The sequence below is a fragment of the Leucoraja erinacea genome, chromosome 1 (genome assembly GCF_028641065.1).
Source record: "Leucoraja erinacea ecotype New England chromosome 1, Leri_hhj_1, whole genome shotgun sequence".
Classification (NCBI taxonomy): domain Eukaryota; kingdom Metazoa; phylum Chordata; class Chondrichthyes; order Rajiformes; family Rajidae; genus Leucoraja; species Leucoraja erinaceus.
This window is the reverse complement of record NC_073377.1, coordinates 140,442,849-140,460,756: the sequence shown is the minus strand read 5'-3', so window position 1 is coordinate 140,460,756 and position 17,908 is coordinate 140,442,849. Positions and strand designations below refer to the sequence as shown.

General features: G+C 43.7%; 1 protein-coding gene across 3 annotated transcripts in view; it reads right to left on the bottom strand.

Annotated features, from left to right (window-relative positions):
- Positions 1-328: 328 nt before the first annotated feature.
- slc2a9l2 (solute carrier family 2 member 9, like 2) overlaps positions 329-17,908 on the bottom strand; it is a 309,216-nt gene continuing 291,636 nt past the window's right edge. For 2 of the 3 annotated variants that reach the window (XM_055644618.1, XM_055644628.1), the window contains exon 13: positions 329-1,090. In XM_055644618.1, the coding sequence (XP_055500593.1) occupies positions 845-1,090 (246 nt within the window). In that variant the 3' untranslated portion in view covers positions 329-844. Of the gene's footprint in view, positions 1,091-1,395; positions 1,536-17,908 lie in introns of those variants that run through there. The other variant, XM_055644635.1, reaches the window with a different exon arrangement.

Genomic DNA, 17,908 nt, shown 5'->3' with positions numbered 1-17,908 from the left:
TCCATCCTGACTACGGGTGCCTGTCTGCCCGGGGTTCATATGTTCTACCTGTGACCATGTGGGTTTTCTCCAGGATCTCCGGTTTCCTCCCACATTCCAAAGATGTCCAGGTCTGTAGGTTAATTGGCTTGGTGTTATTGTAAATTGTCCATAGTGTGTGTAGGATAGTGTTAATATGCGGGGACCGCTGGTCGGCCCGGACTCGGTTGGCCGAAGGGACGGTTTCCTAAACTAAACAAAAACTAAATTGCAAGCAATGGGGAAAAAGCAAAATGTAAGCATGGCATAAAAATAATAGCCAATAATAATTTTCAATAGACATGACCTTGAACAATTGACTTGTTTATTCGAGGTCAGTTAGATTAATATATTAGCAGCATGTCACAATTTATTTCAACAAAGCGGAGATTAATAGAATCATTCACTTTCACTTACATATATAGTGAGATAAATCCCCTTTATTGTTTCTTGTGAACTTACAAGCATTTTTATTATAAGTACCCAGATGATAATGATCAGGGGATCAGCTTTGTACGGAAATTGGTCCAATTGTCATGATTTACACCCCTAAGAAAATATGTCTTTGGTAAATTGAGCAAAATGAGATTCAAAACATTGTAATAAGTAATACCAATGTGCAATCAATCTGAAGAATTAACACTGATCCTCTCTCCGCAGATGCTGCCTGATCTGCTGAGCAGTTCCTGAGTTTTCAGTATTTTAATACAAATGTCAGTCTGCACCGACCAGCGGTCTCTGCACGCTAACACTATCCTACACTAACATGGACAATTTACAAATGTATTAAAATGCTTATGCATCAGAAAGATTTGTTGGTCATTAATTATGCAATATTCCCCACAGTGCCAGGGTCTCTGTTTGCTTTGTCCTTTACCATTATGGTCATCGGAAGGCTTTGTTCCACTTCATGCTCGATATCATTCTTGACCACCTTGTTGATCTTGGCAAACTCCTGGTAGATTTGTGCAAAGGTCTTGTTCTTGGTTTCAGGTAAGACAATGTAGAGATATAATGATCCCAGTAGACAAATCACAGCAAACAGCAGGAAACAGAACGCTCCCAGGCCAGTCTGTGTGCATAATTTTAAAAAAGTGATTAGTTAAACAGTTGGTGGTCATTTCATATCAAAATCTTAGCAACATTTTTAACTATCTTAATTTTCATTACTGCTAAATTCGCTGCCGCATCTCTTTTGGGAATGCCAACTTTAAACATGTTCTAAGGTGGACAAAAGTGCTGGAGAAACTCAGCGGGTGCAGCAGCATCTATGGAGCGAAGGAAATAGGCAATGTTTCAGGCCGAAACGTTGCCTATTTCCTTCGCTCCATAGATGCTGCTGCATCTGCTGAGTTTCTCCAGCACTTTTGTCTACCTTCGATTTTCCAGCATCCGCTGTTCCTTCTTAAACATGTTCTAATCCGTTTCTCCAATGGGATATTCCTTTGTCATTTTGTCCTGTTCATCCTCAGTGGTTGAAGAGATATTTCCTTTGTCCTGGCCCTCTCCTGCTCTGTCTGAAAATGAAAACTAACTTGTTTAATGTTTCCTTTAGTTAAGAGATACGGCGCAGAAACAGGCCCTTCGGCCCACCGAGTCTGCACCGACCAGCGATCCCTGCACATTAATGTCCCTGTCCCACTTAGGAAATCTGAATGGAAACCTCTGGAGACTTTGCGCCCCACCCAAGGTTTCCGTGCGGTTCCCGGAGGTTTTTGTCAGTCGTCCTACCTGCTTCCACTACCTACAACCTCCGGCAACCACCTTGCAACCTCCGGGAACCGCACGGAAACCTTGGGTGGGGCGCAAAGTCTCCAGAGGTTTCCGTTCAGGTTTCCTAAGTGGGACAGGGGCATAACACTGTCCTACACACACTAGGGACAATTTACATTCATACCAAGCCACATACCCTACAGACCTGGTCATCTTTGGATGGTGGGAGTAAACCAAAGATCTCAGAGAAATCCCACGCAGGTCACGGGGAGAACGTGCAAACTTCATACAGACAGCACCCGTAGTTGGGATTGAACCCGGGTTTCAGGCCCTGCAAGCGCTGCAAGGCAGCAACTCTACCGCTGCGCCACCTTGCTGCACCTGAATTGCCCTGTTCCCTCTTCTGATGAAGGGTCTTTAATCTTAAATATTCTTTTCCATGGAGGCTGCCCAACAGATAGATTATTTCCAGCATTCTTTGTTTTTACTTCAGACTTACAGTACCTGCATTTTTTTCACGCTCTTCTGAAAATGTTTACTTCTCCAATTTTTGACAACCTTGGGTAGAGCTACAAAGTACAGATTCTGCAGGAATCATTTGTCATTTTCTATCTCCAGCTGGGGCTGTAACTGACCTATATTACAGCAATCATTTTCTAGCCTGGCAATGTAATCTGCTGGTAGATAGGCAGGCTTCTTCCATGAGTTTAATGCCCGAGGGGGTCTCCTGTGCAAGCAGGAACTCTTGCTACTTTCAAGAAGAATTTAGCTGAGCATCTGATAAGCAACAATTTAGACGACCACACACTGAGTGCTGTAAAATGGGATTAGGATAGACGGAAACCCAACTGTGGCACGGTGGCGCAGCAGTAGAGTTGTTGCCTTTCAGAGCTTGCAGTGCAAGAGGCCTGGGTCCTGGGTTCGATCCTGACTACGGACGCTGTCTGTATGGAGTTTGTACGTTCTCCCGTGACCTGCGTGGGTTTTCTCAGAGATCTTCGGTTTCTTCCCACACTCCAAAGACCTACAGGCTTGTAGGTTAATTGGCTTGGTATAAGTGTAAATAAACAACGAGGAAGCAGGCCCTTCGACCCACCGAGTCTGCACCGACCAGTGATCCCCGCACATTAACACTATCCTGCACACACAAAGTGTAAATTGTCCTTAGCTTGTGCAGGATAGTGTTAATGTGCGGGGATCGCTGGTCGGTGCGGACTCAGTGGGCCGAAGGGCCTGTTTCCATGCTGTATTTCTAAACTAAACTAATTAAACTAAAGTTGGCATAGGCATGTGGAGCGATTGCCTCATTTCTGTGCTGTATGTCTTTAGTGCCTACTGCTGGAAATTTCTATATTTCTAATTATTTTGTCATGGCAAATTTTGGCAAATTAATGGAAAATTACACACAAGAATAGCAAAAAAGCATGTAAAAGATTAAACTGTGATTAACATTGTGATTTAAACAAAGATTAACATTGTTTGGGCTAGCAAATGAAAATTGCATATTTTAATCAAATTAGACACAAAAGAAAAACACTGCTGTAATACATTAAGAACTGGTAAATTTGGTAGACTTAATTTGGTAAATTTAAATTAAAAAACATTATTAGTCCTTTGCTTAGGGTAAGGAGTTAAGTATTTTTTTTTAGCATGAAAGAACCATTGATCAAATATATGTCACAATGGGATCTCTCCAATTACTGAAACTTTTGGGACAGAAGGGCAATCAGAAGTAAAATATTCAGATAAATAAATAATTCTCAATATCTCCCTAATTCTCTGCAGTAATTGTAGGGTTTCTGGTTATCAGTCCAAGTATTCTTGATTAGTACAGGTGTCAGAGGTTATGGGGTGAAGGCAGGAGAATGGGGTTAGGAAGAAGAGATAGATCAGCCATGATTGAATGGCAAAGTAGACTTGATGGGCCGAATGGCATAATTCTACTATTCGTTATGACCTTATGGCTTTATTGAACACCAAGTATTTGGCCCCAACTAGTTCCATTCTAAGCGTGAATGTTCTACGTCTAAAAGTAATTGGGCTCTCACTATGCTCTTGGCATTTAGACCTATTTTTAGCTAAGTGAATTCCTTTTGAACAGGCTTTCCACAAAGTTAGGCCCAAGGCCTTCACTTTGATGGGTGGTGCCTATCCTGGCACTTACTGGTTTTATTCTACATTGGCCTAAAAGCCCTGTCCCACTGTACGAGTTCATTCAAGAGTTCTCCCGAGTTTGCCCTGATTCGAACTCGGAGATTTACAGTAATGGCCGCTCATGTTGAAAAATCTTCACAAGTCTTCCCGAGCTTACCGCTTTTCCCGAGTACCTGCTGTTAGCGTTACGAGCCGCTAAGAGACGTCTCCCAGCGCCGACATACCCGCTACGTTCATTCTATGTGCTTACCGCGAGTTAGATTTTTTTTTTAACTCGGGAGAGCTCTTGAATGAACTCGTACAGTGGGACAGGGCTTTAAGTTTGACAGGATTGTGCCTGGCCTGGAATAGATTGGTGAGACCTTGCGCTCAAAGGACATAATCAGGACAAGTATGGAGCCCAGAATAAGCGTACTCATGGAACCTATCTGACCAGCAGCAAACCCTTGATTCTCAAAACCCTTGAGTACTTGACAGTAATATTCATCAACTTCAGGAACATTTAAAGGCTGCTAAAAATTAAATAGCATTTTAAATATTGGCAAAGCGTATCTAAGATTCATTCTAAAAATTAAAGCACTTGACAACAAACAATACTTTTTTTAAATACGATCTATCATATTTCCTACCTTCCTTGCAATAGTACCAATGTCATTCAAATGAATGGGCTCAAGAATCCTGGATCAGGCCAAACCTGTGGCAGAATCCATGATCCTGTTGCCTAGCACTTATGCTCTAACAAACTCCTGCTTCCAGTTTGGATAGCATGTAGGAAATTGTGCTGAGGGTCCGCAGTAGAGCCGAGGCTCTATAAGGGCTGGTCAAGCCGCATTTGGAGTATTGTCAGCAATTTTGGGCACCATATCAGAGGAAGGATATGCTGGCTCTGGAGAGGATCCAGAGGAGGTTTACAAGAATGATCCCAGGAATGAGTGGGTTAACCTATGATGATCGTTTGTCAGCACTGTGCCTGTACTCGCTGGAGGTTAGAAGGATGAGGGGGATCCTCATTGAAACACACAGAATAATGAAAGGCTGAGATAGAGAGGATGTTTCCACTAGTGGGAAAGTCTCTGTGGTTATAGCCTTAGAATTAAAGGACGTTCTTTTAGGAATGAGATGAGGAGAAATTTCTTTAGTCAGAGGGTGATGAATCTACAGAATTCTTTGCCACAGACTGCTGTGGAGGCCACGTCAATGGATATTTTTAAGGCAGAGATAGATAGATTCTTGATTAGTACGGGTGTCAGAGGTTATGGGGAGAAGGCAGGAGAATGGAGTTTGGAGGGGGAGATAGATCAGCCATGATTGAATGGCGGAGTAGACTTGATGGGCTAAATGGCCTAATTCTACTCCTATCACTTATGACCTTATTACAGGGACGGGCTCAGACAGCAAGATCAGAACTTCACCATTGGCACAGGAGTTGTAAATCTTGCTGGCACTTTGTGGCAAAGCCTGGAGCTCCCACGTGGCAAAGTTTGGCATAACCCAACAACATTGGAGCAGTCGGTGAAGAGTTTCATGATTTGAGTGAAAGTGAAACGAGAACTTAGCAAAGCCAAAGACTCACAAGTTGCAGGGTTTAAATGGTGGTGCTAGTTGTTAATAATTGGTGCAGTGCGAGACCTGAACCAGAATGCAGAGTGATTTCTGAAGATAAGGATACAGGGAACTAGTGAGACAATATGATAGATTAGTGATATTGAAAATTAAACCTGATACAGCAGTTGGAATTTAGTGAGTTAGTGAATACAGCGAGTTCCTGTTGGCACACTAAATTCCAACTGCTATATCACTTTGTATCAACCCCAAAGTCCATCACTTTGAATGGATACAAAGAGAGACCACAGGATGCAGTTATGGGCCTTGTTCCATTTAGGCGACTCTTTAGGCGACTGCCAGGGACTAATTTTAATGGAATTCACCTACGACACCTACGACAACCTACGATAACCTATGACAGCAGAAATTGTCGCCACTCTCGCCGAAAACATTTCAACATGATGAAAATTTTGCAGCAGTCGCCCAAAAAATCGCCCAACTAGTACAGGCCCATTTCTCATTGCAACACTGGTGAAAATGAAAAATAATGCAATACTTCTAGGGACAGAAATACTTCCAGGTTTAGAGATCACCGAAATACAAAATGGGGTTGCTTCCTGACAGCGCCAGAGCCCCGGGTTCGATCCTGACTCCGGGTGCTGTCTGTACAGAGCCTGTGGGTAGGATAGGAGCACTTGGATAAAATCACATAGGTTTTCCCCAAGCGCACCGGTTTCCTCCCACACTCCAGAGGCGTATAGGTTTGTAGGCTAATTGGCTTCGGTAAATGATTATAAATTGCCCCTAGTGCTAGTGCTATCTGCTGGTCTGCGTGGACTTGGTGGGCCAAAGGGCCTGTTTCCGTGCTGTATCTCTGAATTAAACTAAACTGAACTAATCTAAGTTTAATCTGGGCACTGAATTGACACTCGGCAAGGTGGTTCCCATCAAGTCGAACTTGCAAAGTCGTCCTCGCAAACATCTGGGAACTAGACTAGAGTGGTTCTGACAGAATTCTCCATCCCATTCCCTGTATATCTCCTGCCCTACTGACAGGGACAACCCCACCAGAGGTGGTGGGACAGCAGCATATGGGTAGGATGAAGGAGCCATTACAGTCCTCGACAGCAACTCCAGACCTCATGCAGTCACAAAGCATCAGATCGATCAAAGACAAGAATCATCAAAAGTCAGACTGCCACTGACGTTTGTTAAGAATTGCTGACCGTTGCATGAAATACTTTGCTGAGATTTTGATCAATAGTAGTTGACCAAATTTAATCTGTAGCAGGAACTGCAGATGCTGGTTTAATCCAAAGATAGTCACAAAATGCTGGAGTAACTCAGCTGGACAGGCAGCATCTATGGAGAGAAGGAATGGGTGATGTTTCGGCTGAAGGAATGGGAGAAGGAATGGGTGGCTCTTTTTCAGACTGTTACTCCAGCATTTTGTGTCTGGCTTTGACCAAATTTAATAACTTGGCTATTGAGTAAATTTTTGCTTAGAAGTGAGGAAACTGCTCCAGGCGATGGCTTTATCATCAGTGAAAATATCTTCAAACAGTGCAGCCAAGTGTGACGTCAGATTTATAAAGAATATAAGTCCAATCATCAGCCAAGTGGAAATATATTGTGTAGGGGCTGGTTAAAATTGAATGTATAAAGTCACTGTGTGGCAGCTTTGGCAGTTGAAGGGAAAAACAATACACTTGGTTGCCAATTAAAGTGCTATGCCTGGGTCACAGCAGTACAGGGCATATCCCACTTTCCCGAGTTATTCACAAATTCTCCTGAGTTATTCACAAATTCTCCCGAGTTTTCAAACTCGCAGAATGTTTGTAACTAGTCCATAGAAGAAGGCCGTAGGAGTCCGTGGATATATCGTAGCGGCTCGTTATGCCGGCCGTAGGTACTCGGGGCTATTTTTTTACTCATGGACATTTTTCATCAGGCTGTCCCGACTGACCTGATGCCCCGAGTACCCACGGCTGGTATAACGAGCCGCTACGATATATCCACGGACTGCTACGGACTCGTTACGCACATTCTGCGAGTTTGAAAACTCGGGAGAATTCGTGAATAACTCGGGAAAGTGGGACAGGCCCTTTAGCAAGTAAATCAATACAAGGATTAAACCGTTTTGATTTATCTACACTCATCAGCAGTATTAAACAGTCCCAGAACCAAAGGATCAAATCAAAGCTTGCCATATCTAGCTGTAAATATAAGCTTGCAATGAATAACTAATGTTTAGTTGAGTTTAGTTTAGTTATACAGCATGAGAAACAGGCCCTTCTGCTCACTCAATTCCGCACCGACCATCAATCCTTGCACACTAACATTATCCTACACACATTAGAGACAATTTTACATTTACAGTATACCAAGCCAATTAACCTACAAACCTCTACGTCTTTGGAGTGTGTGGGAGGAAACCGAAGATCTTGACCCACGCGGTCACAGGGAGAATGTGCAAACTCCGTACAGACAGCACCCGTAGTCGGGAATGAACCAGCATCTCCTGCGCTGTGAGGCAGCAAGTCTACCGCTGCGCCCATAGATATGAGGAGGAAGACTCAAAAACATCCACAACAATGGAACCTCATACAAGTGCCAAGGACATACTCACATACTCACAACCATGTTCAGTCAGCAGTGCCAAGTGATGGTTTCTCTTTCCTCTTAACCCCATTCTCCTGCCCTCTCCCCGTAACCTCTGACACCCGTACCAATCGAGAATCTATCTATCCCTGCCTTAAATATATCCACTGTCTCTGCCTCCACAGCCTTCTGTGGCAAAGAATTCCACAGATTCAACACCCTCTAGCTAAAGAAATTCCTCCTCATCTTCTTCCTAGAAGAACGTCCTTTAATTCTGAGGCAATGACCTCTCGTCCTAGACTCTCCCACTAGTGGAAGCATCCTCTCCACATCCACTCTATCCAAGCCTTTCGCTATTCTGTATGTTTCAATGAGATCCCCCCTCATTCTTCTAAACTCCAGCGATTATAGGTCCACTGCCGTCAAACGTTCATCATATGTTAACCCACTCATTCCTAGGATCAGTCTTGTAAACCTCCTCTGGACCCTCTCCAGAGCCAGCACTGGAAGTAGAGATGTTATCTACAGGTGCTCCAGTTGACAAAGTTACAACTAGTGTCTACCCAATAATATGGATAGATGCATAGGAAGGAAATGCAGATGCTGGTTTAAACTAAAGATGGACACAAAAAGCTGGAGAAACTCATAGGGTCAGACAGCGTTTCTGGGGAAAAGGAATAGGTGACGTTTCGGGTCGAGACCCTTCTTCAGACTGAGTGTCAGGGGAAAGGGAAACGAGAGATATAGACGGTGATATAGAGAGATGTCGAACAAATGAGTGAAAGATACGCAAAAAAGTAATGATGATAAAGGAAACAGGCCATTGTTAGCTGTGTGCTGGGTGAAAACGAGCTGTTTGATGGGAGACTCAACAAGACGACTTTGAAGCTGGTGCGAGCTGGTCTTTACTCTCCACAATTCGGTGTCCAATTTTCCCGTAGCTAGTCGTAGCTAGTCGAAGCTAGTCTTCAACATAGTCAAAGGAGGTCGAAGGAGGTCTTCAATATGACATTTTTTTCAAACTCTCCAAAACTCTTCTAAATTCACCAATTAGGTCGTCACAGTGGGACAGTTCCTTTAAGGTTTGAATACAGGTGTAGGAGGGAACTGCAGATGCTGGTTTACACTGAAGGTAGACATAAAATGCTGGAATAACTCAGCGGGACAGGCAGTATCTCTGGAGAGAAGGAATGGATGACGTTTCGGGTCGAGACCCTTCTTAAGTAAGAAATGGTGTTCGGAAGATTGACGTGATTGAAAGTGGATAAATCCTCAGGGCCTAATAAACGATACCACAAGGTACGATTAAAGTGGATTCAGTCATTTTTCAAAGATCCACAAACAAGGAACAGCTCCAGCAGATTTGATGATAGGCAACATAACTCCACTTTGAAAACAAAAGGAGGAAGACATAAAACAAGGAATTGTAGATCAGTTAGCTGGAAATCTGAAGGAGGAATAAAAGCCACATTTCATTTATTTTTTAAATTTAGTAGTAGAACACTTGGAAAGCAGCAGCAGAATCAAAAAGAGTCAACATGGATTTACAAAAGAGAAATGACACTTGATAAGTGCACTAGAAATTGTTGTGGCTGTGACTAGCAGAGTGGAAAAGGGAGAAACAGTGGATGAGGTATAGGTATTGACATGAAAGGAGAACTGGATGGTCAACACCGGAAACACAGAATGAGAAAGTCTTTTTCCCAGTGTAGGCAGATACTATTGGGATACGAGAGGTTTCAACAGCAGGATCCCTGTTATTCCCAATATACATTTATCATTTGGACAGGTGATAAAACGGCACGGTGGCGCAGCGGTAGAGTTGCTGCCTTACAGTGCCAGAGCCCTGGGTCCCGAGTTCGATTCTGACTCGGTTTGTACTCGCTGGAATTTAGGAGATTGAGGGGGGATCTTATAGAAACTTACAAAATTCTTAAGGGGTTGGACTGGTTAGATGCAGGAAGATTGTTCCCGATGTTAGGGGAGTCCAGGACAAGGGGTCACAGATTAAGGATAAAGGGGAAATCATTTAGGACCGAGATGAGAAAAACATTTTTCACGCCGAGAGTGGTGAATCTCTGGAACTCTCTGCCACAGAAGGTAGTTGAGGCCAGTTCATTGGCTATATTTAAGAGGGAGTTAGATGTGGCACTTGTGGCTAAATGGATCAGGGGGTATGGAGAGAAGGCAGGTACGGGATACTGAGTTGGATAATCAGCCATGATCATATTGAATGGCGGTGCAGGCTCGAAGGGCCGAATGGCCTACTCCTGCACCTATTTTCTATGTTTCTATGTTTCTGTAACTACAGGTGCTTGTCTGTACAGAGTTTGAACATTCTCCCCATGACCTGCGTAGGTTTTCTCCAAGATCTTCAGATTCCTCCCACACTCCAAAGACGTGCAGGTTTGTAGATTAATTGGTTTGGTACAAATGTAAATTATCCTTAGTGTGTGTAGGATAGTGTTAGTGTGTGAGGTGACCAGTGTAGGGGAATCGAGAACCAGAGGACATAGGTTTGAGGTGAAAGGGGAAAGATTATTCACACAGAGAGTGGTGAATCTCTGGAACTCTCTCCCGCAGAAGGTAGTTGAGGCCAGTTCATTTGCTATATTTAAGAGGGAGTTAGATGTGGCTCTTGTGGCTAAAGGGATCAGGGGGTATGGAGAGAAGGCAGGTACAGGATACTGAGTTAGATGATCAGCCATGATCATATTGAATGGCGGTGCAGGCTCGAAGGGACGAATGGCCTACTCCTGCACCTATTTTCTATGTTTCTATGATGTAATAGAAATTAGGTTTGTTTAGTTTAGAGATACAGCACGGAAACAGGCCCTTTGGCCCACTGAGTCCACGCTGACCAGCGATCCCCGCACACTTTGAGTATCTACACACAGTAGGGCCAATTTACATTTATACCAAGCCAATTAACCTTGAAACCTGTAAGTCTTGGGGGTGTGGGAGGAAACCGGTGATCCCGGAGAAAACCCACGGAGGTCACGGAGAGAAAGTACAAACTCCGTACAGAGAAGCACCCGACGTCAGGATCGAACCTGGGTCTCTGGCGCTGTATGGCAGCAACTCTACCGCTGCGCCCTAATCTGAAGAATCTGAGGTGTAACGTTTTCACACAAAGGGTGGTGGAACGAGCTGCCAGAGGAGGTAGTTGAGGCTGGGACTATTGCACCGTTTAAGAAACAATTCAACAGATAGGCCAAGTTTGGGGGGATATGGGCGAAACATGGACAGGTGGGACTAGTGTAGATGGGACATATTGGTCGGTGTTGGCAAGTTGGGCTGAAGGACCTGTTTCCACACTGTATCACTTTATGACTATGAGGATGATACAGAGAAGCTCCAGTGTGATATGGTTGAATGAGTAGTGAATGCACAAAGTGGATAAATGTGAGATTATATACTTTGGAAGGGAAATTATTATCTGAGTGGCAATAAATTGGGAGAGGGGGATCGACATTAACATCTGTATGACCTTGTTGTAGGTGGTAAGCATGCGGGTGCCGTTGGTGGTAAGAAAGCACAGCATATGTTGCCTTGGCTATGAGAGGATCCAGAAATAGGAGCAGAATTATCTTGCTTGTACAGGACTGGTATGGCCCCATCTTGGCCATTGTGTGGAGTATTAAGAAGTCTGAAGAAGGGTCTCGACCCAAAACGTCACCCATTCCTTCTCTCCAGAGATGCTGCCTGTCTCGCTGAGTTACTCCATCATTTTGTGTCTACCTTGTGTGGAGTATTCATCTCCTTATCTGAGGAAGAATGTTCTTGCTGTGGAAGAATTGCAGCAAAGGTTCACCAGACAGATTCAAATGATGTATGATGAAAGACTGGGTCAATTAGTTATTTGTCACAAATGTTGAGAAGAAGGAGAAGGCTTTCCATGGAAATCTTTAAGCATCTTTCATAATAGTTTTGAAAAATAACATTTTTGCTAACGCCAATCTTAAACTAACTATCCAGTCCATTTCAAATGCAGGAGTTGCATTTGCTATTTTCCAATGAAATGGAATGTTGCCAAATCTAGAACATTTTGGAAAATTATTAACCAACATCTCCAATTCACCAGGCTAATATTAAGTCCATCAGGATGTGAGGGACTTAGCCAGAGCTTGGACAACTGTCTCAGTACCACTTCACAGATGATAAGGTCAGAATTGTTTAAGAATGAGCTGCAGATGCTTGAAAAATCGAAGGTAGACAAAAATGCTGGAGAAACTCAGCGGGTGAGGCAGCATCTCTGGAACGAAGGAATATGTGATGTTTCGGGTCGAGACCCTTCTTCATAAGTGATAGGAGCAGAAATAGGCCCATCAAGTCCACTCTGCAATTCAATCATGGTTGATCTATCTCTCCCTCCGAACCCCATTCTCCTGCCTTCTCCCCATAACCTCTGACAGATCATTGCAATGTTCCTCAATTTCTACTTTGCTCCAGAGTTTCTTATATTCATCGTTTTTTTGGGATGATTTTTTGCATCTTCTTTCGTGAGGATCAATTTAAAATACTTGTTTAATTTAACTGCCATCTCCTTAATTTCCCTATGTTCAGTTTCATAGGACTAAGCCTCACAATGTTAACTCTTTTTAAAAATAAACATTTATGGAAACATTACGATCAGGTTTTACATTTGTGGCTATCTTTTGAATTGTACTCTCTATTTGTTTTCCTTTTATTCTTTTAATCATTCTGTTTTTTAATATTCTGTAATATACAGTAAATCTCACAACACCAGCCAAGACCTCATTTATAGCCTTCTATGACTTAACCATATAACCATATAACAATTACAGCACGGAAACAGGCCATCTCGGCCCTACAACCCGAACACTTTTTTCCCCTTAGTCCCACCTGCCTGCACTCATACCATAACCCTCCATTCCTTTCATCCATATGCCTATCCATTTATTTTAAATGATACCAATGAACCTGCCTCCACCACTTCCACTGGTTTATACCATAAAGAACAATGCCTCTCCTCACCCTCCCTTAATTCTGAAGTCATGTCCTCTTGTTTGAATCTTCCTATTCTCAAAGGGAAAAGCTTGTCCACATCAACTCTGTCTATCCCTCTCATCATTTTAAAGACCTCTATCAAGTCCCCCCTTAACCTTTGCGCTCTAAAGACCCTGGCACCTATCTCTGTAACTTAGTAACTCTGCTCCTTCATTACCACAGTTTATGTCTCCATGTTTATAATACAATGCCTCTCCTCACCCTCATTCCTCCAAACTTTCCTCCCTTCATCATGCTGGAAATTTCTAAACCCTGGCAGTTCTGTTGGTTGCTCTGCCCTTCTCTCAAAAATAATACCTCAGTAATTGCAACAATATCACATTCCCACATGCTGTTCAATGCTCTATGAGTTCAACTGCCTGACCAGTCAGGCTCATTGTATTAAAATAGATGCCTTCCGATCCTCCCCCGCGTCTTGTCATGCTCATGTCATGCACTTCCTTCTGAAGTGACCTGGTTCTTCTTCTAAATTAGACTAGTTCCCAGCTGTACATCGACTCTGTGTCCATACCCCTCCCCTGCCAAATTAGTTTCAAATCTCCTCGATAACTCCCCCGGGAAGAATATTGGATCTGTTTCAGTTCCGGTACAACCTGTCCTGCTTCTCCAAGTCCCATTTACCCCAGAACCTGCTTCAATGATCCAAAAATGCTAAAGTTCTCCATCCTACACCATCCACTAAGTCATGCATTCACCCAACCTATCTTTATATTCTTATATTCAGGAGCATATAATGCTGGAAGTAATCCTAAATTCATATTGTACGCCCTGATCCTTTTATCTGCTGATGTTGTTGGTACTAATGACTGATTGGTTAATTTTCTCTTTCAGTATACTCTGCAGCAACTCTGAGGTAACCCTCTCCCTGGCAACAGGGAGGCCACATACTTTAGTTTAGTTTAGAGATACAGTGCAGAAATAGGCCCATTGGCCCACCGAGTCCACACCGACCAGTGATCAGCGATCCCCGCACATTAACACATACACTAGGAACGATGTTACACTTACACCAAGCCAATTAACCTTCAAACCTGTACGTCTTTGGAATGTGGGAGGAAACCGAAGATCTCAGAGAAAACCCATGCGGTCACTTGGAGAATGTACAAACTCCGTTCAGACAACAGCTGTAGTCGGAATCGAACCTGGGACCCGGGGCTCTGGCGCTGTAAGGCAACAACTCTGCCGCTGCGCCACCGTGCCGCCCTTCAATACTATTTGATCATTTATCGGCGAGACCAAGCGCAGCCTGGGCAATCTTTTCGCTGAACCCCTGCGCTCAGTCCGCCTGGGCCAAATCGATCTCCTGGTAGCTAAACACTTTCATTCCATACAGACCTTTCTGTCCTGGGCCTCCTCCATTGTCAGTGAGGTCAAACACAAATTGAAGGAACAGCCTCTCATATTTTGCTTGGGCAAGCTTACGCCCCAGCGGTATGAACATTGATTTCTCTAACTTCAAGTAACCCCTTCATTCCTTCTCTCTCCATCCCTCCCCACCCAAGTTCACCTACTAGTTTCACTGTCTTCCTGAATCATTTTACTGTTTGTACGCCTCGTAGCCACTTTCCCCTCATCCAACAATGAACCATTGCGTAGGAAGGAACTGCAGATGCTGATTTAAACTGAAGATAGACACAAAATGCTGGAGTAACTCAGCATCTCCGGAGGGTAGGTATGGGTGATCTTGATCCTTGATCATTGTCTGATTTGATCTACTCGTGTAGCTGAGACATGTTGGCCGGTGTGGACAAGTTGGGCCGAAGGGCTTGTTTCCACGCTGTACATCTTGTTTCCCTCTCCCCTGACTCTCAGTCTGAAGAAGGGTCATTGCAACTGGAGATTCTGGTGGGAGAGAGAGAGAGAGAGAGAGAGAGAGAGCGAGAGAGAGAGACTGAAGAAGGCTCTGAAGAAGCACAACAAACCAAAACGTCACCTATCCTTGTTCTCCAATGCTGTCTGACCCCTTGAGTAACTCCAGCAAATTGTATCCGTCTGGGGAGAGAAATGTTGGCGTTTCATAGCAGATTGTTATTAAAACGATGGAGGTACTAGAAGTCTTAGTGGACAGAAATTTGGATAAATCCCCTGGACCTGATGAAATATATCCTAGGTTGTTATGGGAAGCAAAGATCTAGCTGGGGCCAGGGTAGAGATTTTCAAAACTCCATCGGCTGCAGGTGTGGTATCTGAAGATTGGAGGAAAGTATGTGTGGTTCCTATTTTTAATAAGGGCAGCCATGATAAGCCAGATATTTACAGCCAATGAGTTTAACATTATTAGTGGTGATGTTACTGGATACATTCTAAGTATAGTATTAATCTATACTTAGAAAGGTAGAGATTGATTTGGGATAGTCAACATGGGTTTGCTTGTGGGAGATCCTGTCTGACTAATCTTACCGAGTATTTAAGAGTTAACTCTGGAGTTTGGAAGGATGAGAGGATATCTTATTGAAACATATAAGAGTATTAAGGGTTTGGACATGCTAGAGGCAGGAAACATGTTCCCGATGTTGGGGGAGTCCAGAACCAGGGGCCACAGTTTAAGAATAAGGGGAAAGTCAGTTGGAACGGAGATGAGGAAACACTTTTTCTTACAGATAGTTGTGAGTCTGTGGAATTCTCTGCCTCAAAGGGCAGTGGACGCCGGTTCTCCCACTTACTCCAATACTTTGAAGAGAGAGCTAGATAGGGCTCTTAAAGATAGCAGAATCAGGGGATATGGGGAGAAGGCAGGAACGGGGTACTGATTGGGAATGATCAGCCATGATCACATCGAATGGCGGTGCTGGCTCGAAGGGCCTACTGCATCTATTGTAAAAACTCAATACAATGATGAGAGCATTGCAATCATGGTTTACATGGCCTTTGACAAGGTCCCAAACAGAAGGGTGGCCCAAAAGATTGGAGCCCATGTGCTCCACGGATAAGTTGGCAAATGCAATTCAAATCTGAAGAAGGGTCTCAACCCATAATGTCTCCAGAGACGCTGCCTGTCCCGCTGAGTTACTCCAGCATTTTGAGTCTATCTTCGGTCTATCTTCGGCATCTGCAGTTCCTTGCTAAAAAATTCAATCCAAATTGGGTTTGGCAATTAAGGACAAAGGGTTAAAGTCGTGGATTGGTATCGTGATTGGAAACTTGTGACGTGCTATGCCACAGAGATTAGTGCCGAGACCCCTTGCTGGCCGTTAGATACATTGATGACTTAGATATAATTGTCAGAGGTGTAGGCGGTAAGCTTGCAGCTGGCATGGACATTGCTAGCATTTATGTTAACGAGCAGTGTAGTTTTAGGCTACAGAATGATATTGATCAGATGGTAAGTTGAACAACACAATCACAGATGGAAGTTAATCCTGAAAAGTGTGAGGTTGCAATTTCGGGGGGGGGGGGGGGGGGGGGGGGGTCTAATATAGGTAGCCCGTTTATAATGAATGGTGGGTCCTAAGGGAATATTGTAGAAGAAAGGGACCTTATGGGCCTGTCCCACTTAGGTGATTTTTTAGGCAACTATAGGCGACTGGTTTGTTGCCACATGTTTGTCAATGGTTGTCGGGAGCCGTCTCCTCAGTTGCGCAAAAAGTCGTAACGTCTTTCTGGTCGCCGCTATATTTTCAACATGTTGAACATTTTTCGGTGACAGTGGGTTTAATGCCAATGAGCGTCACTTGACCTCCTGACGTAGGTGCTGTTGCCAGGTTGTTGCAAGGATGGCGTAGGTTGTTGCCAGTTTTACCGGCGACCTGCTACGACTATGACAGTCGCCGGCAGTTGCCTTAAAATTCGGCAAGTGGGACAGGCCCATAGGTGTACACATCCCAAAATGACTGAAGGTAGAAAGAATTAGTCAGGGTACGGAATATCAGAGCTGGGAGGTTTTGGTTCCGTTTTAGACTACATTGGTTAGACCACAGCTAAAATGCTGTAGGTGGTTCTGGTTTCCACACTATATGAAGCATTTCATACTAGGGAGAGTGAGAGGAGATTCACCAGGATGTTGATTGGAATGGAATGGTTTAATTATGAGGAGAGACGGTATTGGCCTCGTTATTTTCACTGGAACAGTGGCAGAGGAGAGACCTGACAAGAGAGAAAATTAGCAGAGGCATAGGTAAGGAGATAGTAAAAATATTTTCCCCATGGCAGAGATACCCAGGACAAAAGGCCACAGCTTTAAGTTGAGGTTTAGGGGGGGCACCATATACAACATTTTATCTACATGAATCGCATCATGGTTTGGGAACAGCTCCATACAAGACCACAATAAATTGCAGTTTGCCCAGACCATCACACAAACAAACCCCCCTTCCTTCCATGGATTCCATACACTTCACACTGCCTTGGCAAGGATCATTCTCATCCTGGTCACTCCCTCTTCTCCCCTCAGGCATGAAAAAAAGAAGATTGAAAATGCATAGCACCCAATCCAGGGACAGATATCGGCATCAATACCACAAAGAACATACCATGAAGAAGAAACATCACCCATTCCTTCTCTCCAGAGATGCTGGAGTTACTGCAGCATTTTGTGTCTACCATCATTTTAAACCAGCATCAGCAGTTCTTTCCTACACATACCATAAAGGAATCCACTTCCTCCTTAAAAGGCACAATATTATTGATTAATGATTATCCAAGAAAAGTAATGAGAAAGAAATGACCTGAGAAGGCATGAAAATGTCTTGGGCCTTTTAAATTCTGTCAGTGTTTTTACAAGTAAACGTTCCTGCAGTATTGGACTTGATCAGCTAATCGATGAGAACTTCTACAATTGCAACAACTCTGCTTTGTAACAGGTCAAGAAGGCCTCGCAGATGCTCTGTTTAGTTTAGTCTAGAGATAC